This window comes from Columba livia, chromosome 1 (assembly GCF_036013475.1).
Source record: "Columba livia isolate bColLiv1 breed racing homer chromosome 1, bColLiv1.pat.W.v2, whole genome shotgun sequence".
NCBI classification, from domain to species: Eukaryota; Metazoa; Chordata; class Aves; order Columbiformes; family Columbidae; genus Columba; species Columba livia.
Window position 1 is genome coordinate 133773465 of NC_088602.1, and position 25845 is coordinate 133799309.

At 39.4% G+C, this 25845-nt stretch overlaps 1 protein-coding gene across 15 annotated transcripts in view; it reads left to right on the forward strand.

Moving 5' to 3' along the window:
* The window catches only part of BCAT1 (branched chain amino acid transaminase 1), a 65415-nt gene extending 43457 nt beyond the window's left edge, over nucleotides 1-21958 (forward strand). For all 15 annotated transcript variants that reach the window (XM_065031147.1, XM_021295936.2, XM_065031169.1 and 12 more), the window contains 8 exons: nucleotides 242-352; nucleotides 1226-1345; nucleotides 3647-3810; nucleotides 5459-5601; nucleotides 12331-12416; nucleotides 14271-14411; nucleotides 15524-15598; nucleotides 21127-21958. In XM_065031147.1, coding sequence (XP_064887219.1) covers nucleotides 242-352; nucleotides 1226-1345; nucleotides 3647-3810; nucleotides 5459-5601; nucleotides 12331-12416; nucleotides 14271-14411; nucleotides 15524-15598; nucleotides 21127-21168 — 882 coding nt within the window. In that variant the 3' untranslated portion in view covers nucleotides 21169-21958. The remainder of the gene's footprint in view (nucleotides 1-241; nucleotides 353-1225; nucleotides 1346-3646; nucleotides 3811-5458; nucleotides 5602-12330; nucleotides 12417-14270; nucleotides 14412-15523; nucleotides 15599-21126) is intronic.
* The last annotated feature ends 3887 nt before the right edge of the window (nucleotides 21959-25845 follow it).

Consider the following 25845-nt stretch of genomic DNA (forward strand, 5'->3'; position numbering starts at 1 on the left):
TTGACAGAGAAAGATCTATATGAAACACAAGAAGGTCATCTTTGTAATATAAACTTCATAATACTGCCCCTTAGGAATCTTGTAAGGATTAACTAGTTAGCATTTATGCTTTGAGTAATGTGAGCAGGAAAGTGAGGTTGTTTTATTTCCCAAGAGTATGTTCTGCTTTTGCACAGATCATCATGTGACAACATGCCTCAGTTATTATTTGATTTCTTTTCCTTCCTTTTTGACTTGGTAGTTGTTTGAAGGAATGAAGGCTTACCGAGGAGTAGATGGCAAAATCCGCCTCTTCCGGCCGTCTCTCAACATGGACAGGATGGTGCGATCAGCAAGACGAGCAGCTCTGCCAGTATGTAGACAAGGCATCTTATTCTTCTTAAATTGGAGCATATTTTCATTTTCAGACTGCAAATCTCTGAAACATTACAGAGGTGTAACATTTATCAAACACTCTTAACTCTTGAACAGTTAAATTCTGTTAAGAGATCTTGTTAGGTGAACCGTTTGAAATGCATTTTTCATTTAATTCACAACAGTGTTTTGCTTTCATTTTTGTCTCCCTACTGCCTCAGATGAACAGAGTCTCTTTCTGAGAGATAAGTGCTGTTCTGCAGGTATTTGTATGCAGACAGCTGATGAAATTTTTCTTGTACTGATGCTCTTCCTTCTTTCCACTTCAGTTACGTCCTTCAGCCTCTGAGTGCCTCTATATTTGGTCATGCTAACAACTTAATTATGCTTTTAGCAGGTGTATATTGACCAGTGAATTTCATCCCATGCTTATTAGCTTTATTCTTACTATAAGAACTTTGCAGCTTTGTAGAACTGGGAGATTTGGTGGGCCCCAAAGCATGCTTCTGCAGAAGAGGTGATGCCGTAGTGTGCAGCATGCTGAAGTGGAGGTGTTGGCTGCATAGTGAGTTCTCTCCACGTGCTTTAGATGCAAGAATGCTCAGTTGCTCCTTTTTACTGTCTCAGGAGAATATAGCAGCAGGAGGGCATTCAGGATAGTGTATAAAAAGGCGTAGTGGCAAAGACCATGGGATCTTGCATTCTGTATGAAATTAACTCAAGGGAGACCATGTAGTCCTATGAACCTCTGTGGACTGCCACTAACTTATGCTGATGAAGTGTTCCCCTTAGCATGTGCATCTGTAAAGACCACAGGGTGTTCAGGATATATTTTGCTTTTTGTATTTCTTCCTTTGCTTTTCCTTTGCAGTGTTTTGACCAGAATGAGCTGTTACAGTGCATCCGGAAGCTTGTAGAAGTGGAAAAGGAGTGGGTCCCATACTCAACCAGTGCCAGCCTATATATCCGTCCTACCTTAATTGGAACTGAGGTGTGAAACATTTTTTTCTCCTTTTAACTTTTATGTATTTAAGAACGGTGCAGAAGCCTCCATTCATAAGTGGAAATATGCACCAGTCACTAGGCAACAGTATCACAGTTCAGGGATAAATTGGTTTTGTGTTTTTACTTCTGAATTAGTCACTTGTACTCTACTTTACAAATTTATGTTGACCACACCACCACCTAGTGGACACATTGATTCATATCCCAGAAAGTAAACTTACCGATTAACTATTCTGGGTGGTAACGGCAAAATTTAGATTCATTTTGGTTTTGTACTAAAAGGATAGTTATTTGTAACATAGTGATTTTGTGCCTTTAAAATACTAATAATCTGAAGAAAACGTGAGGGAACAGAAATTTGCTTGTGTAGATTTTGTGATTTCATCAGACACCTCCATCTTGACCTTAGTGAGATTTTGGAAGACTCTACGTAGTAAATGAAAATGGCTCTTCTAAGAGAAACTTTTAGCAGAACTAAGAACAAGTTCTTGTATCAATTTAGTCTTGAACTCAGATAAATCTGACCTTATAAGAGGCTCCTTAGCAACTAAGTATTAGTGTGCAGTCTGTGAGTTTCATGTGAGTGTGAATAAGTCCTCAAGTATTTATAAAGGGAATTAGAAACAGGGAGTTTATTTTAATTAAAACTTTAGGGGGGATTTTTTTAGCAGTAACAATACAGAAAGCTGTAATGGTAGAGCATAGGACAAGGAAGCTAGAGAGCGTATGGTTCCCAACTAGGCAAATTACTCTTCTGCAGTATCCACATCTGTAAGTAGTTACCATACATGAGCATTATATATTTCACATGTGTTCTAGGAGTCCGTTAATTTAATGCTTGTAAACTAGTTGCAGATTTTCAGATGGAAGGTCCTCCACTCAGTGACTATAAAGTACTAATATTAAAAATGGATTTTTTTTCCCCTGTTTGTTTTCTGTTGTTGTTGTTTTTAAGAAAGTTTTTGCTGTTGAACTTTGTTTCAGACTAGCCAACATATCTGGACTTTCCATTATGTCATAGGTGGTCTCCAGGTAGCATGTCCTGCTAATGTTCTATAAATCTGCACAGTTAGACACAACAGTCACCAAGCTCTTTTGAATGATTGTGCAAGAATCAGGAAAAATATCAAGATCTCAGTTAGTTAATCTTTCTTCTGTTAGAAGTTTTGCAAAGGAGTGAGGTAGACAGAAATCAAAAGAACATTCTCAACACCTGAGGAGGGCTTATTTGAATTTTCGGGTAGTTACATTATAATAGTATAGTATTCCCTCCCACCTCCCAATTTAGCTTTATGTGATTTGTACATGATGTTTTGCTTATGCCTTTGGTCCGAAAGATTTAAGTTAAATAACTTTATTTTTCAATGGAGACCTAATCTTTGAAACGAACGATGAGCCTGTTCTTTTTTACAAGACTGGCTTCTCTGAGTGGAGAAAAAACAGTAACGCGTTCAGTTGCATAGAGGGTCCCAAGAATCATGGGCAACCAGCAGTACCTAGCCCTGCTTGAGCAGGGAGTTTGAAAAAGGTGATCCCTGGAGGTGCCTTCTAACGTCAGTCATTCTGTGCTTCTCTCAGTCCTGAGCTTTGCAAAGAATCATACAGTTAAGCAGAGTCTCCTACCACAGAACTCAGACTTCGACCAGTGCCAGACTATTCACCTTTAAGTATTGATGTTGATGATTTGAAATGTGAGAGGCCATCTCTCAGGGCAGAGGGGTAGGAAAAAAAACTGATACATTCCAGGTTATTTCCTGTACTGCTGTGTGAACTATTTCCAGCCGGCATGTTGCACAGTCATTCACAGAGCCAGTGCTCAACTCTACCACTGCCAGTTCTAAGTGACATTGGCTAAATCTCACCACTAATGCAGCTGACTGTGGTTCCTCCACTGTTGTTATTGCTAGCGTGCCCCTTGCCAGTCCTCCCCTCAGGCGGCTTTAAAGGCTGATGCTGTGATTAATTCATATAATTATGTAGTATCTTGTTAAGCAATTTCTCAGTTCTCAAAAGCTTGAAACTATTTGAGAAGATTAGAATAATACATAGATAAATCAAACAGCTATAAGTGATTGGTGACAGTAAGAAAAATTGGGCTTGTTACATTGCTTGGATGTGGGGGAAGTTATATAAATATTTTAATTGAAGCATTTTGCATTGTCCTGGGAAAAGCACTCATGCTGCAGGTCCTGTGAAAGCAGTGTTTCAGAAGCTAATTGTGCAGCATCTGATGTTTGGAGTACAGTATACCAGTAACATTTGGTTCGTTTACATTCCTCATTTTCAGCCTTCCCTTGGAGTGAAGAAGCCGACTAAAGCCCTACTGTATGTCATACTGAGCCCTGTGGGTCCCTACTTTGCAAGTGGAAGCTTTAATCCAATATCCTTATGGGCAGATCCAAAATATGTAAGAGCCTGGAAAGGAGGAACGGGGGACTGCAAAATGGGAGGGTAAGAAAACATAATTTTGCATCTTCCACATAGCTCACAAAGGTAATTTGTTTTTTTTTTTTTTTTTGGTGAAGTATCTAATTCAGCAGAAAAAGAGGTATTAAATGTAGCAGTTAAACAATATGCTCTTAACAGAGATTTCAAAATTGTACTTTCTAAATATTATTTATACAATTCAGTTACATATTTTTAAAGATATTGCAGCCAAGTAGACTATTTGTAGAGACACTGTTGCAGCATCCTGAGCTGAGGAACTGGACCTGGAAGGTGTTCATCTAATACTTTGGCTGTTCCCCTTGCAGAAGTTGACACTAAATATATCTCTTCTGCGATGCAGCATTCAGTAAAGCAGCCTGCTGCCAGCTGGGCAGCATGGACTGCTGACCTCCTTCCTTGGCAGACTGTCCGGACAAGCCATCTGCAGTTAGCTTGGGGAGTATGGGTGTTTAAGGGAAAGCATGAGACAATTATCTGCATTGGCTTGACCATAGTCTGGCAGTTTTCTGCTGAAATAGGCCAAAGCACCAGTTAGGCAGAAGCATAATTTTTTATGTCCAAGTACTTGACTTGTAGACTGAAGCTGCTTGGGACTTGACTGGAGCAAGGGTCTTGTATGTGGCTAAATAAATTACTCCGTGATATATCCTTGCTCTTTGGTGTAAGCAAAACTTCTTTTCTCTTCCTGGGAGTTTCTTTTCTAGGCAGGAAGTTAGTAGCTGTCAAGTGCTGCTCAACTGAGCTAGTAGAATAATCAAAGAGCAAGAAAACAGCTTTCCTTCATTCAAACTGGTGTTCTGAGACCTTTAATCTTTGTGATTTTTTGCTTAGTTTTAGAAGTGTATTAGTTGTTTCCTGGGCATCCTTCATACATCAGCTGTGAAAAAGGAATAGTCTGGAGTCACTACTGACTTGATTTGTGCCCAGACGTGAGAACTTAACTCCAGTGTGGTCAGCACTTTGGAGCTGCTGACTTTGGGTCATGGTGGTTGTCGAACATCAGAAGTGAAAGGGTTTTCACCCCCTTTTAAGGCAGCTACAGATTAAACAAATATGATTAAGTCAGGTTCATTCTTCAGGCAGCATTTTAGGAAAACAGTTGACCCTCAAAGACAGGGAATTCATCAAGGCCCATCTGAAGGTACTAATTCTGTGAATGTATTTTACTAAAAAAGAAATAACTTGCCTCTGGTGGCTTTTGTGTTCCAAGAGTTCATCCGACATATATGACCTGTCTGTTCATCTGACATGTATGAGATGAGGTAGATGAGTTTGTTTTGCTTTTTTTAAACCACGAGCTGGATGGGAATTGTTGCTCTCTCTCCAGGATGACAACTGCCAAATAAATATAAATCCTTTTCTAAGATGTCTAATTGTAGCTATTAGAATGTCCAGAAAATGGAACAAGAGGTATTTTTAAGACAATTTGGATAGATATGTTTGAGCTGTTGATGCTGTTCAGCGCTTCGAAGTTTTTTGTGTTGTAGAGAAAAACTAGTAGAGTATTTCCAGTTAAAATATTTCAGGGACAAGCAGTGACTCTGCAGAGCACTTGCTCATAAGGTAGGTATGCACACAGCCTTGCATAGAAATGAAAAAACACTCAACCTGACACTCATAACAGTTTGTTCTTTCTTTTTGTTTCTGGAAGGAATTATGGTGCTTCTATTTGTGCCCAGCAAGAAGCCATGGAGTTAGGCTGCCAGCAGGTTTTGTGGCTCTATGGAGAAGATCACCAAATAACTGAAGTTGGAACAATGAATCTGTTTCTCTACTGGATAAATGAAAATGGAGGTAGAGTAACACAAAACATGAGAAGTTTAACAGAGTGGACAGTTGGAACTGTAATCCACAAAATTATTATTGGAGTGCAGATCATAAACTTTTTAATTACAATGGTTCAACAGAAGAAACGTATATTCTCTTTTGAAAACTGAGAGGAGACTGTTAGCTATACCATCGTGAAAGAGCAGATTCTGATGCAGCTTTTAGTACTGCCTACTGGTAACATACTAAACTGTTAGGCCAGTCCAGGTGCTCATAGGGTAGAGTCTTGTTGTGCACAAGGTCATACTGCAGGCTTGCTGTCAACTCTAGCAGCATGCTCAATCTTGAGGGAGGTGTTGGGTCAGAAGCAATGCAGGCATACTAAAGAGCCTTATGGCTGTATAACTCTTCAAACTCTGTGACTTTGCATCCCATCATCACTTTCTGGGAAGTCAAATGTTCCTGAAGTATAGCCAAAAGTATTTCAGCATCCAATTGATGAAGAACTTGGCGCTGTCTGTGAAGAATTTGAAGTTCTGTCCAGTGGAGGCAGAGAGAGAGAAATGTATCAGTCAGCATTCCATATGACTAAAGCTCAAATATACCATCGTTCTTGAAACCAGTTTTATGTCCTTATACCTGTGGTCGTCTCTGAACAATGTACATGCTGATTAGAAAACTATTTAATGAGCAGCCAACAATTCAGGCATTTCAAAACCACTCATCAATTAGGCACGTAAGTGTTCAGTGCTTGGGAAGTGATAGCTGCACCTGAGAACTGGTTCGGAAGACTACATGACTCTGAGTCCTTAAAGGACTGAGCCAGTGTGTAGGCAAGTGAATGAAAGGACATGTCCTGACTTCCATGAGTGCTGGCCCTCCATGAAAATTAAGTGTTACGGAGTTTTTGCATGCCAGCAGATGCACAGTACGGCCTGATTTTGTCATAGTGCCATGGGTACCGTTGAAAATTTGCATTTTTCTGACAGTTCTCAGCAGTAGTGCAGAGGCAGCATTCTGTGGGGACAGCAGTGTGCTTTGGATAGTGCAGGGTAATGGGAATCCAGCTACCTGACTCCTATATCTGGTTTCATTACTTGTTCTTCTGCAAAATCTTTGTCACTTTTGTAAGAAGCAGGATGATACTCCTTCAGTGTTGAATGAGTCTCTGAAGTCTTTTGAATGAAACTATAAATATGAGAAATGTTGTTGTTGTTATAGCAGCAGTAGATTTGTCAGTGTAGCTAGATGGCCAAATTCATGCCTTGTGTAACTTCACTGGAGAGACACAAAAATAGATTTTGGCTTGTTCTGCCCAGGGAAGGGACACTGAAGGGGGGGATGTAATTACAATTCAGTGTTCTCATTGTACTTAAACCAGGAATATCCTGGAGTTATCCAGCTGCAGCACCGTACTGTTCCAAAGATCTGCCAATCACTGTGTTACCCTTGCATACTGAATAGTACTATTGTGAGGTGGTCGTAGCAAACAACTTGTAATTCATGCCACCCAAGCTAGCTGTATACTGGCGAACCTGCCATTTCACACAACATAGTCATTAGCATCATTGGAGCACTTTGCTGTCTCCTAGTGTGTTGATTAATACTTCACTTATATTTCTGGTTGACAAACACTCTTGCTGCCAATGTGTGTTGTCACATACCTGCCTATGGCTTTGCGTTGTGATTTAACAAGTGGTTTCCATTATGTTCTGTCACTTCACAAAGGATACTTACTTAGACTGTGGTTTTGTTATGCAAATTCTGCAGCTGAGAGAGGAATCTGACATAAAAATGGTGAGGCAGAAATTGCAGATCATCATCAAAAGGAAAATGCCCTTCTTTGTGTGTTCAGAGATCACTGCAAAGTAGTCTGAACTACTCTTCTTGAGCTGCTCTTCTTGGTGTATAACAAATCCAAGACCCAGGTCAGTAAAGCCTAGACTAAAGGACATCTATGCTTCCAATGAAAGCAGGCTTTTCTTGCAAGCCTTTGCTATGTATTTTCAGATACAGCATTGTGACTAAACATGGTGTGTTGTTTTGGTCAGCAAGAGGAGCCTGGAAAAATGTTGTGTTTGTAACATTGAGGAGGGAGTAGGGGAGCAAGCTACTAAATTTCTGGTAAAATAACCTGACATGCTCTGTGCTACTCTTGTATGTCTGCTGCTTCTCTGGCTGAGCCTTAGAATATGACCCAGTATGGATCCCTGCTGTTGCATAAATACAGGAGTGTGATATTCATCAAATGCTGTCTACGGTTTATGTTCACAAAGTGAAAATTTTCATCACCCTACAGTCCCTTTTGCCTGCATCTTCAGAGCACTTAACAATCCCAAGAATCTGTTAATGCTGAAACTGATTTCTTTTAATAATGTCTGTTCTTCTGCCTAGAATATAGGCTTGACTTTGTGGAAAACCTTAAAATTTGAACATGTGTCCAACCTGAAGGTTGCTAACTATTAAATCTGTTTGCATTTTCAAAAATTCTCTTTCTTCAGAATGACTTGGAACCATCTGGGCTCTTCTTCTAACTTCAATGTTGAGGCATTGTGAATAGCATTCAAGCATTACTTAATATTTTTGTGCTGTTATTAAAATGGGGATTAATAGTGCCCACTTCAAAATGGCTTACATGAACCGAAATTTAAATATTTTGAAAGATTCTCTGGAACAGGTGAAATATCAAGCAAGTTCGCGTAGTGTTCTGTAGGTGGCAGGTTATTTGTACTGCAGAAGTATCTTGTACAAGTCAGCTACTAACCAAATCAGGATCATACCCTCTACTCTGATAGAAAGCCATAGCAATATCATGAAGGGGAGGGAAACAGTTAAATGAGATGGCACACAAAGGAAAGGAGGGAAAAGTAATTGAGGAAAGTAAATTCACAGAGAAGTGAGGACAGAGTGATTGCTTGAGGGGAGAGTCAGAGAAAAGCCTGGGGGAGATAAGGAGAAACAAACAGCTCCAGAACAAACTGGGAGGGGAGGTCAGTTGTTAATAACAGTGAAATGAAGGTTTCCTGGGTTCTCCTTAACCCTGGAGTTCACTTGATATCTGTTATCATTTTGATAAAATATATTTTTGTAAATTTCTCAGTGTTACAGAGTGACTAGTACTGAAGACATCCCACGTTTGGAATTTTATCTGCTATACATTCATAAATACAGTTGTGTAAAAAGCTGTGTAATATGCAAGACCTCATTTTAAAAATCCCTTTGAATGCTCTGGTGGAGTTAAATTGTTACAGCATGCCCATACCATGCCTGTTGTGATGGGGCACTGGACTGGTCATGCTACTGCTGTAACAGTAGTCAACTGATGAGAAGCCTTGACATTTTCCTTAAAATGCATTCCTCCTCCTTTTTGCTACATTTTGAGGCTTCTAGCCCATCAAAATAGTTCAGAAGGCACATGGAGTCTGTGGGTTCACAGTCTGTTTTTTTGGAGATGGACAAACTGATGTCATATGGAGCCTGATTTGGCATCAATTTGCAGAGAGTATTAGCTTTTTTGTGTGCCGTGTGGTATAGCAGCACCATTTCTGCTGTATACCAGGAGCACAGATGTTCCTTGAGTGGCCCCAGGCTGGTAGGCATCATATGTACACTTGACAAAATTCTAGAGGGCAGGCTGCTTGAAACATTTTGAGACTCCCATGTCCTGTCTGCTCAGTGCTGTTTCGCATCTGGTTTGGCACCTTTTCAAACTAGCTCACATCAATCTATACATGTTGTTGAGCTTAAACAGATCTTTGCCAAGATCTGTGGCAAAATCACCAAATAAAGAACTTCATCTGGTGTGTAGTCGCAATCTTTGGTATTAAAGTCCTGTCATGGATGCACCCCAAAAGTCAATTTAGGAAGGCAATAAGCTCCAAACAGACTTTATTGTAACCAGAACTCTTTAGCAGAAAACCAGCTACAAACGGGGTTTATCAAAAATTTTTCAACACTCAAGTTTGTAAAACCCACGTTCACATACTGGTTAGGAGTTCAGTTACTACACAGCCAGCTCAAACACAAGGGGATCAGATCCAAAAACTCTAGAATGATGATTCAAAGTACATCTTCCCACTTTTACGAAGTGAGGACTCTCAGGGGTACTCAGATTGTTTACCAGGTCAGCAATGTGTCTCAGTCCTCAAGGAATGTTTCTCAGATGGCCAGTCTAAAGAGGAGAGTCTAACTGCAGAACCACTGCTCCAAGGAAGACAAGCTCAATGAGGGTCTCTGGCAGGCTCCAGTTACACCCCAGTTAAAACTGAGCTGTGGCCATTTATGGTAGTAGTCCAGAAACTTCTCTCAACAAAGGTGTTTTGCTTGTCAGAGGCCCTGCTGTTGGCCAGGGGGTGTGTGCATGACCATAGCGGTCCATCAGCCTAGAAGTTTCTGTTGCTTTTGTAGTGGGAGAAGTGCATCTGCCACAGGTCCACGTTAAGTGAAGTTTTCTGTTAGAGAAAAGGGAGCACTTGTATATGACTGGGTCACAAACACAGAACATCGGGTTTTCAGTGTTCAGAAGCAGGTGAGCCCTGTAGCTCATGGAAAGTTTTAAAATCTTCATCTTTTGATAGTTGTGCCACAATTAAGATGAGACAGGCATCACAATTAGGAGTGATGCTAGACAGACTCCAAAAAAAGGAAAGATACTCTTCCTGACTGTATGAGAAAGAAGAAACCGCTGCTGTACTTAGGAGTCAGAATAGGTAGGAGTAGTTACATTTGTACAGTCTTAAAATTACTTTCGGCCCTTTGAAGGTAACTACGAGGCTAATGTGGGACCCAGTGAGCATGAGTTTGACACTCCTGCGTTACAGAATGGCACTATTTGTTATTCAAACCTGAGCAGAATATATAGCCTGTTCTAGAGCAATTTTTTATACATTTTGGCATGGCAGTGTACATCTATTACCTATGTGTATGTGGATCCTTATAAAAGGAACATGGAAGCATAGGTAGGAAAAACTCTAATCCAAATGAATAATTCCAGGAGTGGCTGCATTAAAAAATAACAGACATTTCCTGAGAGAACAGACAGTGAGTAGCAGCTTCAGGGAAGAATTCCACATATTTATCCTCCGTTTCCCGTATCCTACCGCAGCTCCTCCAGAGTGGGAGGGAGCCCTGTGGCCCTCACCCTGGAGCTGTGTGTGTGCTGGCTGGCAGGCAGCACCTGTGCACAGAATTATAGAATCATTCTGGTTGGATTAGGCCCTCAAGGTCATCAAGTCCAACCATAATCTGAATCTAGCACTAAACAGTGTCCCTAAGGACCTCGTCTGTGCACCTTTTAAACACCTCCGGGGATGGTGCCTCCAGCACTTCCCTTGGCAGCCTGTCATCTGGTTGACTCTTGAAAATGGAGTATTAAGCAGCTGAGTTAATCCTGCTCTCGCAGTCCACAGGTGAATACCATGTTTCTCTCTTCTACAGAGCTGCAAGTTTTCACAGGATGTATAGAAATATCTTTTAAGACAGCTTATCCTTTGAGGTGGGTTCAAACAGGCCTGGATTCAGTGATCTTATGTGGGTAGGGAGAAGGGGGCATAATAAAAACATGAAGATACGTATCTTGTTCTTTTGTGTGACTAAAGTAAAAATGAATCAAAAACCTTAATGGTTTGTGGATTTAATGAGCAGGATACCACCCTTATGAGATCAAGAAGACAATGGATTCTCTATGGGAAGAGAAAATGTTTAGAAAAAAAAAAAAGTGAAGTATATTACTGAAAGACTGTGGATGTCTTCACTTCTCAGTGCAAATTTGAAAATGTCTTAAAATAGCCTGGCTGTCTGAAAGAGTAAATGCTCAGTGTTCTCTGATGATAGAAAACATTGAGTATGCTATGTGATGGTTTAAAATGAAAGTGATGATTTCAAATGAAAAATGTCAGCTCTGATTTGCTGAAAAGGTCAAATGGACTAACAAAGACTACATACAAACTTCTGTGTTGTAATTTAAGTATCTACCAGGTATGGATTACCATTTATCTACCATTTCATTAGTTATGTTAGATGAACATTTATGTAATGTTCTTTTTCAAAAGCAAACAAGAAAAACTAGCTAACAAACCAAACTAGTTGAACAATTTGAATTGTTGGTGCTTTTGGAATTTTCTTAGGACTACTCTTTTTGTTTATAGAGAAATTTAGGGGCAAAAAAGATTGCCTAGACTAAGACAAAAGATCATTCAGGAAGTCTCAAGACACATTTGTCAAGGTTTCTACTGCTTTGCTTGTTCAGTAAATGAGCCTCAAAATTTCTGGTACATATTTCGTATTAATGTTAGAAAGGAGGTATACTGGATCCCGTATTTCAAAATTAAGTAAAGCAATTCAGGGAACGTCATGATCTGCTGTGGGATTATGGCATGGCTTTGCCTGTGCCTCTCTATTCTGAATTTGAAGACTGAGCCATTCATTGCTTCCCAGTAGTTTTACACTAAATCCGTAATACGCTGTGGAATAAAACCTACTACCAGGCTTTAGCCATGTATTTATTAATGTATTAAATGTGTTTCTTCCCCACCCACTGAAGCATACTCAAAAGTTTCCAAATAACAACAACTTACTGGAAGTGAATTTGTGTAGTTTGTGTTCTTATAAAACTCTGGTATATGTTGCATCTTACTGGGTGGAGAACATTTCTGATATTATTCAACTTTTTAATTTTCAAGTTTGGTGTAATATTGATGTAATATTTTTGTTTCTTTGTTTTTCAACCAAGGTATCTATTTCTTTTGTGTTTGACAGAAAATGAACTGGCAACCCCACCTTTAGATGGCATCATCCTTCCAGGAGTGACAAGACAAAGCATTTTGGATCTGGCACGCAACTGGGTGAGTGTTTCGACTTTGGCAGTAATGATTTCTGCTGTTATGTTACAACATGGATGGAAGTAAACATTCGTGGTGCTCAGTATCTTTAAGTTCAACTGATCTGTTCAAATCCCTTAACGTAAATGGGAACTAAGGGCATGCTAATTCATAGATTCCCAGCAACATAAGCAGAATACCCACACCTGTCACACACAACAACACCAAGCTTGTTAGAGTAGCTCTGTGTAGTATTTATCATGAAAATTCTCATTAAATCTACTAGTACCAGCAACTTAAAGCAAGGGAACAATTACTGTGCATGACCACAGCCTTCAGTCATCAGCACACTATTTCTCCACTTAGTTCTCATGTTTCCACCCTATTTCTAGTAACTAGCATGCAGCCTAAAATCCAGCCACAATCTTGAAGTCATCTATCTGCTTCCACATTCCAGATCGGTAGTGTGGCCATCCAAGTACTTTCCTCTTGAAATGCAACAAACTGTTCACTCTGCCTGTATGGTATTGAAAGGTTTTATTCCAGCTTGGATAAGAATACTATACAGCCAAAGTCTCATCAAGCCCAGTGTCCTGGTTTTAGTCAGGCTGATTTTTAGGGAGTAGTAACAAGAATAACACAGGCGTGCGTGATACTTTCCCCCTGGTGTTAACTCAGCTTCTAGCCACCTGTAGCTGAAAGATTTCCTGAAATACAGTTCACAGTTATATCACTTAAATCAAACTGGCAGTGAAGAGAGCTAGGCATGTACTTCACGGCATGTGTGTGTCACTTGTTGACCTGCACTGAGCTCTTACGCATCTTTATTGGTATTGGTACTCCCCTAGTGCAGATATGCATGCACACTTCTCAGTCTCATCTCCTTTATAAGTGAGAAACTCCACTTGATAGGGCTTGTTTGTGAGATACCAGACTCTCATCTCAGTCCTCTTGAATAATTAGGTGTCTTCAACTCTCACAAAGGTGGTTTTCTTCTTCTTGATTTCCATTCCATAACCTATCTGAAACTCTGCTTACGTGGTGTCCCTGCTGCTCGCTCTCCAAGTACTGTCCTGTCCAGCACTAATCGTGTTTTCTGCTGTCTTAAGCATCTCTGTTTTGTGTTAAAATCTTGCTTATAAAACAAGAGCTAAGCTTTAGTTTGGTCTGTCAGGACAATTAAGTCCACATAAATCCATGAAATGAAAATTTCAAAGTTTGATGTTTATTTTTGTTCTCTAAACACGTTCTCTCAAACAGTTGCTATGCATTCTTAAAAAGTTGTAGAAGGTAAAACACTTCCTATGTTAAGACTGTCAGATATGAATTAATTTGCTCATACCTGTAGTATGTTAATTTTTCTATGTAACGGCTGTATGCAGGCTACAATGTGAAATTTCTCCAGGGTTTAAAGAAATGTATCACATCTAGTTGGCATTGCAGGTGGAATTAATAGAATGTATTTTGCTTAGGAATTGTCTGAATGGGATGCAAATCTCTCTTGACATAATTGAGTAACTTCTGTACAAACTTTAGCATGTGAGAGACCATGAGTAGTCAGATCCCATGTCATGTAACCTGTGGCAAATTCTGCTGTGTTGTTCCCTAGTGCATAATGTTGATGTTCTGTACCAAATCAGAGGGAAATGCCACTTAGTCATCAGCATTGTATCTGGCAAACCACTGGCTTCCTAGATGGTCATTGTTTTGATTAGATTCTATCTTGTGTGATGCTGAGAAGTTTGAAAAGGTCACAAGATCAGAGCCAAAACTTGTCTGGTTGCTAGTAGACTATTAGTTCTGTTAGAGGGGTTTGACATGGAAAACAAAAATGCAAACCATTTTTAACAGTTTTTATGGTTGGTTCTTCTTGTGCAGAAAGAATTTAAAGTGTCTGAGCGATACATTACCATGAGTGACCTGACAGCTGCCTTGGAAAAGAACAGAGTAAAGGAGATATTTGGTGCTGGAACAGCTTGTATTGTATGCCCTGTCTCTAAAATTTTATATAAGGGCAAGGTAAGAAAATGTGTCTCTCTCTTCCCACATCTTTGCTGCCACCCCTCCCCCCGCCTTAGAATTTTATCATAATTAATTGCACCTGAAGCAAAAAAACAAGTGAGATAGAAAAGGAGTGCTACCAGAGTCTCCTGGAAAGATAAACAGTGTCAGTAAGTTGTTTCTCAAGTGAGTTACTAGCATGTTGTCAGAAGAGAACTTGACCTCTGCTTTTCTGGGATTTTTTATAGTTAAAATAAAAAAATCTCAGTCCCTGGGAAAAGGAAGAAAAAAGTTCTGAGCCTGTTTGAAGGTACAGAAAAATACATTCTCCCACCTAGGAAAGGTAAAGAGGGGAAAGACTTTTGCAGGAAACTACATTTCCGAGCCACTGCATTTTTTCCTTCTTGAGTTAATCTCTTCTTCACCTGCCATTGTAAGGAACCAGTACTGATGGCAGAGCTCTTTCAGGAGGGTGCACAGCTGCTTCTATCTACCATACACCATATGGGAGGTTTCTCCTGCACAGGTGGAATTCCACAGGCATTCATCCTGTTAAACTGACCTGATAAACAGCACAAAGTTAGTTCAGAAGGCTGGGTTATTGCAGCTACATACATGGATGTGCTTTGTTCTATTAAATATGACAAGTAGAGCAAATGTCTGTAAGGTGACATTCCTTGAATTAATAAGGTGAAATAAATGTGTTGATATTATCAGATGATAAGATAATATGAGACATATCAAGGTGCTGAGTGATAAGTACCTTAAATACAGCTGTTGTTTTTCTACACAGTATACTTTGAACTGAAGTAGTGTATATAGTGTTACTACTCTTGCCTGTACAATATACTCTACATATTGAACAGGTGTTTTGGAAGGCTTAGATTAGCCTTTGTTTAAAAACAGCATAACAGTTCAACTGATCTAACTTTTCACTGGCTCAGCATGCCTTCCTATAAAAAAATCATTATGACAACCCTTGCCTAGTTGTAAGGAGGGCTAGAAAGCTTGGTAAATATTTACTAAAGTTCTTGGTGACCCTGAGATATTCATATGGTATATAAAGCTATTATTACATATGATTCTCTCTTTCTCTTTTCCTTCCCTGCCCTGTATTTATTCAATGTCAGCATTTGCACATTCCAACTATGGAGAATGGACCTCAGTTAACAACCCGTCTCCTGAATAAACTGAGTGACATCCAGGTAAGGTGCATGCTCTTCTTCAACCAGGTAAAATAGTAAAAGGTGAAAATTTGAAAACATCAGAAAATAATCCTTTTAACAGTGGTCCTATGGGCACTGTGGTTTGTCTCTTGTTTTATTTTGTGGTTGTTTTTTTCTTTCTCCCTTGAAAAAGTATGACATGGATGGAGAACAGTGTTTTTTTTCCCTTTTCATCTCGGAAGCTGGATGAGAGTTGTAAGATACTACTGCTATCAGTGAAATCCAGTACTATTGTTATAGGTTCCCTTTTACTGCTATCAGTGAAATCCAGTACTATTGTTATAGGTTCCCTTTTAAGGGGAAAAAAGAGATAAAGCGTCTTAATAACGACGATCACAAATGAATATAGGTTGATGAATGAAGTGATGGGTGAAGCAGTAAGCACTCACTGTGCACAGCCATCTGACCCAACATTTCTGTTTCTCAGCATCTTTCCAATCACAAGGTCACTGCTTTGTCTTAAAACGGTTCCTTCCTCTGTGTTTTGATAAATATCCAAGTCTATTTGGAATCCGTACTTGACCTCCATGTCTGGGCATAGAAGTCAATACCATTTCAGATAAAGTCAATTATCAGAACATGATGGCCCTTCTTATTTTAGTTGCCTGTTTTCTTTATTTAGCATAGTTTATGGTGTGGGGGATTTGGGGATAGGAGTAGGTTTTGGCAAGTTATTAATACAAGCCCCTTTATTTAAGATCTGGTAGCAGTAATGTAATGATTTCTTGAAATCAAGTCTGATGGCTACTGTTCTACATTCTTAGCTTTTGGGTCAAGAGGTTCTTAGATTTGCTACTACAATTTTTATCTTCCTGCCAGTAAGCGCTGAACTAAGAATCTTCTTGAAAGATTGTGAGATGTACTGCACCACATAGCAACTCTATGAATCCCATAAAGTAATCAGAACTTTTTAAGAAAGAGTCTTAAAGTTTATTTTTGTTTCTATTTTACAGGCCCTTTCCTAGTGTATAGAAATAATCTGACACAGGGTTCTTCTGCTGAGTCCCCAAACAAAAACTACTCATCAATTGCAATCTGCTGTTCTCTGTCAACTGACCTAAAATCTCACAATAAGCGGGTTCATTTGTGTAGTGTTATTTATTCAGCCCTTTGTGCTATTGTGTTTTTTTTTTTTTTCCTTGCTTAATTCAAGTAGGTTGAAGCAGCCTTAGACAAGGGCAAGTCAGGTCGTCTCATATCAGTTCAGTGGTTTTTCTGTATTCTTGTTCTTTACATATTTTTTCACCTTTCACAGCTGCTGGTCTCCAGAATAACTATTTTTTTTTCTTCCCCCCCTCCCATCCCTGGCTAAGACTTGTAGCTCCGTGCTGCAGCAGGACCACTTGACTGTTCTTCACTAGGTGGATGACATGGGATCAGCATCTCTTGGTTTTTTTTGAATAGTATTGGACATTTTTGGCTGCAATTCAGGGAGGAAAGAATTCCTGATATTCTAGTACCATTGTGTTGGTGGCTGAGCCAGCTTTCATGGGGGCAAAAAGAGACACTCCCCTGCTGTGCCAGCTGGAATGGTTTGAAATCTGGGTCTTTCTCTTCGAACAGTAGTACCGATAGCTGGGAAGAAGCATAGGAACCTTTGGTTCTAGTTCTTACTGTTTGTTGAAGGCGAGGAGAGGCTTAGTATTCCATGTTCTCAGCTCAGTTACATGTAGTATTTTAATCATCTTACTATATGAGAATACACAGCAGCCTTTGTCAGAATCTCACTACATACCACAGTTTTATTTCATCGTTCTCATCCCAAGTGCCTGATACACCTATTTAAATAACAGTTGGTGTCCATCACTTTATTTTTTGTGTTCTCTTATGTCCAAATTTATTTCAGGGCCAGGCTATAAGCTGATTTTATTGATAACCCTTTTCATTGTGATACATACTGATCACTTTTTCCACAGCACTCTGCTCTATATTAAAGCCATTTTGTCAAGTATTCATCTTTAATGTCTAAAAGCACTTGTGTAACTTCTGTGTTGCCTTCTGATGTCTAGGTGATGCTTTTGCAATATGCGTTAGGACCCTCAGCAATTTGTGACCAGTTTGAGTCTCCACTGATCACTTCTAATTGCAGTCTTGGAGTAGCTCAGCATCAGAAAGAACTGAAAGCAACTCTGACTCCTGCTGGGAGTTATGTATGGGAGTAGGTACTGGCTTAACAGTTTGTGTCACGAGGCAAGCAACTGTCTTCTCTAGAAGAATGGCTTGTGAAACCCAGAATTCTGGTTCAGAAGCCAACACTAAAATATACATCTTTCTCCCTTGGCCAATAGATAATGCGTTAATTAGTAAGACATATTTATCCAGCCTCCTCCCTGAAGCTTCCTCGCATGCCCTCCCTGATCACCCTGCTTTTACACCCCCAAACAAGGCTCAGGAGGACGCTGAAAAAGTGTGGATTGCTTCTAACCAGTATCATTCTTGGACCTTTTTGTCTTACAACTGTGCACATACCATGCGTTCATTAGTTACATGCCAAGAGTAAATCCATTATCCCTGGAAAGTGCTGGACTATTATGTGTATGTTTACTTCTGGGTTTTTTTCCTTCTTTAAAAAAGCCGGGGGAGTTAGAACACTTCATTGTTAGAGATATGATTTTAAAGAGAATGGTGGCTGCTTCCCCTTTGAGAGTCAGTCAGTGGGTGCTGATTGTGTTTCTGCACTTTTCTGTCTCTGGAAAGATCAGCTCATACCCAAGCGAGCCCCAGGTTGTCACACAGAAAACAATGCTGCAAAACACAAAATGTAATATGTGATAACATGTCAGAGGAGTTTTCAGAATCTTTCACAAAGATGTGTCATTTATTCTGCCAGGAGGAGAAAAAAAAATCTCTTTGCAATATCATTAGACTATGATAATCTCATTTGGAGATTATTCCAAAGAACGTTCAAGTTCTGAAGAACAAAATGCAATGGAAATTACAGCCATACACAGCTTTGGTCTGTTCTGCGCTGTTGTCTGAACTAGGGCAATATGTCCATTTCATGTTGGACAATGGTTATTTGTAAAAAAAGTCCACATTTTCAGTATCAGCATTGTTCTGCGTATGCACCTGTGGCCCAGAGCTGCAGGGATCCATATCCAGTATCATTATACTGATTCCCTTGTGCACAATGCATGCTTGTCTAGCATTTTCAGAGTACCTTCATTATTGTGTTTCCAAGTCCGTTTTCATGCTGCTGATTGTTCTTTTGCAAGTCTTCTGTGCTCAACAGGATTTCTTTGGATTTGAACAGCTGTTCAGTGGAACTAGAACTAGAGTGACAAATTAGAAACTCATGGGCAGAACTGATTCATTTTCTTATGCCAATTGAGAGAGACAGTAGTAGCATTGTGATGTACATTTCTCTTCCTATCACTGAGTGGAAATCATGATTACTAAAGGCTAATAAAGATTTTAGATTAAATTATTTACATTGTATACAGTAACAGTATGCTTATGAATGAATTAGTCATAGTACGCTGTCTTCTATAACTGCTTGAGGTAGAAGATTTAAGAGATGAGATTATTTTCTCTGGGAATACACTCACTGAAAACACCACTCAGATGTTTTTGTGGTTTTGTACTCCATGCTTTGAGAATAAACAAGGCTTTGCTATACCCTTTAAAGCATAGATCAGGATGCAACTTGGAAAGGTTGGATAGAAAGTAAGATATATTCTCTGTACTACACGATATAAAATACATTTAATACATTGGTAGTCAAGACAGCAGTGAACAGACTTCTAGGCAAAAGCTGTATCTTTCTCAAAGCTGCACAATCTGACTGGATAGGCCAATGGAAAACAACCAGGGAAGGAGAATGGATATGTTAATTTTTACAAAGCAGGACCTCGGGGGAAGAAAAGAAGGATGGTATTGACTAGGGTGAAGTAACAGTGTCTTTGGCAGAATCAGAAAAGGAATCTAAATCTGCTTTTATTTCCGGAGTGATTGTGGTATAGCATCTCCATTCTCCTTTTAATTCTGCAAGCAGGTTCAAACCATAGTCAAATGGCAACTCAGACCAGCCCCTTCAATTTTTGAAGTCAGCATCAGAGCATTAGGTGATACCCCTACCAGCAAAACTTAATCTCCTGGCCTTTGCCTGCCTTCTGGTTTGGGGGAGGTGGGGGTGCTACCTTTTCTCTGAGAACCCGTGGTATGAAGGCCGAAGAGAGATTTTTTTTTTTTTCTTCTCTCTTGGCTTCCATCCTCAAAAAACATTGCCTTACATGAAAGTAATCCATGTTTTGTGGCTAAACTGATAACATCTGCTTTTCCTTGGTTAGAGGTCCCAAGGTAACCATGCTGACACCTGGGAATGCAAACTGGAAATCCTTTGAACAATCAACTCATCCGAGGTCTTGTGTAGCACCTTACCAGTGTTTAGTGAAGCACATCACAGGCTGCAGAACAGGAGCAGCAGAATTAGTAGTGAAAAGAAAAAGCAGACGTGGTACATGTGGAGGTCATTTAGAGGCTTTACCTGCTGGAGTAAAGAGTGAAACACACGCACACTGAACAGCATTCCTTTGTGGATCTAGAAGTGTGTTTTTTCTGGCTTATCCTCATTTGGAGCTGTTATATTTTCCCTGCTTTAGTGTGCGTTTATTTCCTTACCTACTGATGCAGAACCTGAATTGGAGGAACTTCCTTTTATCCTCTCTGGAGAAATGATCATCAAGTGATCTTTTCGGCCTACGTAAAGCCTCTAAAAACAGGTTTTATTGCTTCGTGTTTTCAAGCTCCCTGAACATGGTACTGTGAGACGAAGGCCTCCCAACTTACATGTGCCTCTAGTCTGTCCACCTTTGCTTTACTTACACACTTGCGCCCTGTGTGCCTTTTAGGGGCTCTCTGGAGCATTGTTTATAGGGCCAGTGACAAAGAGCTTGAGAACTTGGAGCCAGTTTAACAACCCGAAGTGCTGCCTTGGGACTATATCATCCCCTGGAAGGGATAAAGCTCCACGTAGTAGGTTGCCTTCATTTCTTCCTGGTGACCCTGTTGTTTTGTGTATGGAAAGACAATTTGTTTTGTTTGGTTACAGTTCTCTCTAATTATACTCTGTGGTATTTGTGGTGGATTTTTATTTCACATTCAATCAGAATGCTATAATAAAAAGCCACCTTGAAAATAAAAAGAAATAAAAACAATTTGTTTGTTTGAGCTTGAGTAGGGGCATACTTATGAATTAGTGAACAGACCTCAGGGAATAATTGTATTCAATTGATGGAAAGCTTGGTGAAGCAGAACTATTCTGTGTCATTTCTAGTGAGTATCAGTATTGGCCTTTCCCAGTCTACTTCTTGGAAGAAAGACAAAGCTTCAAGCTGCCTTTAGGCTTTGCTCAAATAAAAGACAGCAGTAAAGGTATAAGAAATAATGTGAACTACTGTCACGGTGGTGGATATGAATCTTTATGAGGATAGACATAAGAAGTTATCATTAGTGTACAGTGTTACTTTTAACATTTATTCTTAAACTCCATTTTTGCTTTGTTTCAGTATGGAAGAGAAGACAGCGACTGGACAGTGCTGGTGTCGTGAAGGTGGAAGAGTCAGACCCTCCAGGCAGAACAGACATGAATAATGACAACTTCTGTAGCTGCCTGTGCGTAGCTTAGTTTCTGTATCGGTTTGCTCCCCAGGGTGATTGTTTCCACAATCTGGCAAATTGTGAACACAATCATTTTGATTTCTACTGTAATCCTGTTACTAGAAGCCTGTTTTCCTGGTAGAGGTTCTAAATGTTAGCAATAGAACTTTCCTAAGAGTTTTCTTAGTGCCTCCTTGTGTCTTATGTACAGTCTAAAAACTTGTAAAACATTCTTCAACTGCTCTTCAGTTTGTTTGTTTTACTTTAGCTGCTATCACCAGCAGAGCACATTGTCATATAACAAAGACATTGCCTGTTGGTTGGCCACAGGGTTCTACTGACGTTATTCTGCCTTTTGCTCGGTGTTCGGGAAGCAATTAAGTTTAGCCATACATTCTTTCCTTTCATAATTTGCTTGTGTGGGGCATTCCTTATCTTGCATAGCGCTCTAGATCTCTTCATGCATACTCTGTCAAATAACAGCTCTGTCCTTCAGGCCAAAATTTTCTGAGTTGATCTAGCCTGCAGTATGCTCTTGGTTGGCCTATTGCCTTTCCCTCCATGGGGATATGCAGCAACAGCTTGGGCAGTGAATACCTCTCTAAAAGTTGACGACATCCTTCCATTTATGATGTACTGGGCTGGGGCAGGCCCTGCTGAGACAAGAATCACCTTTCACTTGGCTGAGCACAGAGCTGGGCACTGCAGACAGTGTTGTCTTCCAGGTGATTGTCTAGAAAATAAGATTAGACAAGTGTGGCTGTGACAGTTGAACTGCTCTTCTAAGCAACCAAACCTTTGGACTGAGGAATTTCTTGCAACAGCCAGTCACATAATTTAGATCAGGAAAATGTTTTTCTTGTTCCCTTCCTGACTTACTGTGAAATATATCCAGCCTCCATTGACAACGTGTACTTTAATATGGCCTTCCTATTAAGGAACAAGTTATGTTGTCAGCAGAAAATGCCTAGCACAAGAAGGGATTTCAGACCCTGGTTTTATTCTGATCAATCACATACTGCTTCATATACTGTTGTCCTCTCACATGCAGTCTTGATCCTGTTGGATGCAATATAGAACAAGTAGCCCATAGTTAGGGAAGTAAGTTCTGCAAATGTTCATTAACAGTTATACTGTAATATTTTTTAGCTTTCTCTTTTTGCACACAGCTTTGTTGAACAGCTTTAAGATATATTTTGCCAAAAAAAAAAAAAAATCACCATATTCTGTATCGATGTTCCAAAGTGCTACTCCAGTGTAAAAATGGTGGAACTTCAACACTAATGGAGTCCTATAAGAAGGAAAACTGAAATATTAATTGCCATAGTTTGCAGTAGGGATGCACCAATATTAAGGGAAATACTTAGCACTTTATTTTTGTTAAGATCCAATGGTATCTCTCACATGCTTTCTAAGTCGTTTGTATTTACTACCATTTGTTAATACACTTTAAAAAGGCAAAATATAATTTCTAATAGACCATCCATGCCTTATACAACTGCTAAAAAATAGCCTTATGGCTTTCCTGTTGCTGTTAGTCAGATTTTAAAGACAACCCCTTCTTAGCCATCACTTCCTTTTGCTTCCTCAGATCATTACTTTTACTGTCTTTCACTGCACTCCAGTCTGTTGTTTTAATGAAGAACAGTTGAAGGTTCTCTCTGACAATGTAACCATTGTTAAAATTTGTTTGATAGTTTTCTCTTTAGAATACAGCTACAAGCACAAAATGTTGTTTCACTTACAGTAGCAATAGTATTGTGTTTCTGCTTTTCTGACTGATCTGTATCGTGTGCTGGTCTTCATATTATAAGCTGCTGGTAGTCTTTAATTAGAGAGGTGGAAAAATCGACATGGGGAATATGTCAAGATGCAACGTGGGATAGAGAGTTTTATGCAATGAGATAAGTATCGTAACTGAAGAGTGCCTTTAACTGGAGTGTGGCATGGAGCTCTCTAAAGATGATGTAATGGCAACCAAATATGGCTTCCCTTTACTGAATTGTCTGATCTTTCCCCTTATGTTCTTCTTAGATGTAGCAGCAAAAGGGAAAGTGGAAATGTCTAACTTCAAATGCACAGCAAAGTGGTTGTATGATACTTTAACATGTCAAGATATTGATAGAGTTGACAGGTATCATGTATCAAAAATCCCCATGAAGGCACCAGTATGCCAGCAATAATCTGTTCACTAGTCAGAATGAAAAAGGAACAGCGAGAAGAGTTATTTTACTGTGTTGTAAACCTAGAAGTTGCATAAAACCCTTCTTAAAGTGGGTGTACATAATTTAATGTGAGGAAAACAGGCGGTTCCATTTATTGTGGTTTGCACTGTTTCCAGTTCTGACCAGAGAGACACCTTTCCTTTTACTGCACATTTTGCGCTGATGGAGACTTCAAAGTTATGAGAGTTGAAACTGGAATGACCCATAGAAATGCATAGACTTTTCTAGAAGAGAAGTATGAAAACATGTAGTGTGCATATGTTAGCTGTTGTCTTTAACATCTTGGTTAATTGCTTTATTCTGACAAGGTCAACTCAAAGTTGTGCTTCTTTCTAAATGGGATCCAGGTGAATAGGTTCTAGATCTTCAACATTAAAACGTGTAAATAAGGGAGCTGACAGGTCACTAGAATACAGGAAACTATTCTGACGTTGCATGCTGCTCTACCCTGCATTCTACCACTGCTTTTTTTATTCTGTTAACCAAAGGAAAGAAACAATATGTGTAAATAATAGTCAGTATTGCATTCTCCCTATTTTTGCCTGTAAAATTTAGGAGGGAACTGTGGTATTTCCTGGGCTAATAATAGATGATAAAAGAACATCTGCGCATCTTTTCTCCATGTGCCCTATTTGTTTAATTGCAACAGATTTACATAGAAAGAGTTTGGTACATCATAACTAGGCAATTATCCATTCTTCATCACTTAGTTATGGTTCTCCTAATTGATCATTTAAGACATAAGATAGTCTAACATTAGTAGAATTTGAGACTGTTCAAAAAAGATCAACAAATTAATATTGTTGTATGATATTTGCATAATTGGCTGCAATTATTTAATGTTTAATTGGGTTGATCAAATGAGATTCAGTCTTTCACATGCTTATGTTTTACAAACACTGGTACTTTAAAATGATAATAATGAGCTCTAATTTTTGTATGTTCTTTCTTCTCCCCTTCATTCTTTTGATTATTATTTTCAGTATTGAGCATGTCCTTAATTTTCAGTTTGGTGAGCATGATTCATGCATAGGAAAGAAGTCCTTCAAATGAGAGAACGTTTCATGAAACTGGCGTTTCATACAAACTGTTTTGATGCCAAGAGTTACAGCTTCAGCAACTAGCATTACGTAACTAAATTCTTAACTGCAATGAGGGCAAATTTGCTGAGAATTTACAGTGACAGACTCTGGTGAGAATGTTAATACAGGTTCCTGCTTAGGTTAGATAATCTGTTCAGTCTGTAGCAGTGCAAAGCAAACAGTTTTTCCAGGATATAGAAGTCTGATAAGACAAAAGCAAGATAGTAAGAGATCTCTCTACCCAGCCAGCGTTTATGCCTGTTCAGCTATCTCAAGCCAAAAGGCAGTTGTTCTCCACTCCTCTCCCTTGATACATTTTTATTTAGGGTTTACCTAATTCAGCAGAGACATGTCATTGATTCTCTCCTGTATACTTATTTTATACTTACTTGTCCTCAGGCATAAAGGTGGTAATTTGGAAATAAGTACTGTTTGAAAGAGTCATTCAGAGTGCAAGTTATTTGAAATGCCTGTCTAATACATGGTCTTCCAAGGACGTAGACATAAAACCAACTGGGACTGATCTCATAGCCACCTGATTAGGGGAGGAGCCCTCTTGAATTCAATGACCTGGGCAGAACAATCTGCATAATCTCAACAGATTGCTTAGTGTGAACTGTTGATAGTGCCTTGCTATGAAATAGAATACAGACATGGTAGCACAGCCTGTCAGACTATGGCACATTGGCTCTCTGTGTGAGGATTCACCCTACTGGTGGTAAATTTGGATGTTCTAGTGTCAGGGTCGTATACGGAGAGGTGGGCAGGTGTAAATGATGGCTGGGCCTACCCTGAGGTGGGCTGTTCCTTGCTTTCTTTCACTTCCACACAGACTTGCAACAGCTTTTCCCTGGCCTTCTGTTATGATGCCATTCAGTCTGACATCTAAAAGTGATCATTTAAGTGATTATTACATTTTGCATTCTTTTAGCAGTAGTGAAGGTTAGAAAGTAAAAAAAGTGCTTTGTTCATCCTGCAGGTGTTCAGGAATGAGAACTGCACTTTAGCACTTGCATGTGTAGTGGCTGAACAGACTGCCACTGACTTTGTGGCCCTGAATGAGTTATCTGACCCCTTTGTCAGTGCAAAGTAGTGGTACTGCTACTTACATCACTTTTAACTGTCATACAAACTTCTACGTAAAAAGTTATTTTACTACACATGAAATGAACTATTCAGAAAGTTCTTTAAACAGCAGAGAAAGATGTCATGTAAAGTCCAGTATTTCCAGGATCTCCTTAGCATGGAAGTATCTTGATTATGCAGGAGAAACATGTTGTTTGAATGAGAAATATATTTAAGGCTTACTGTATGGACACAT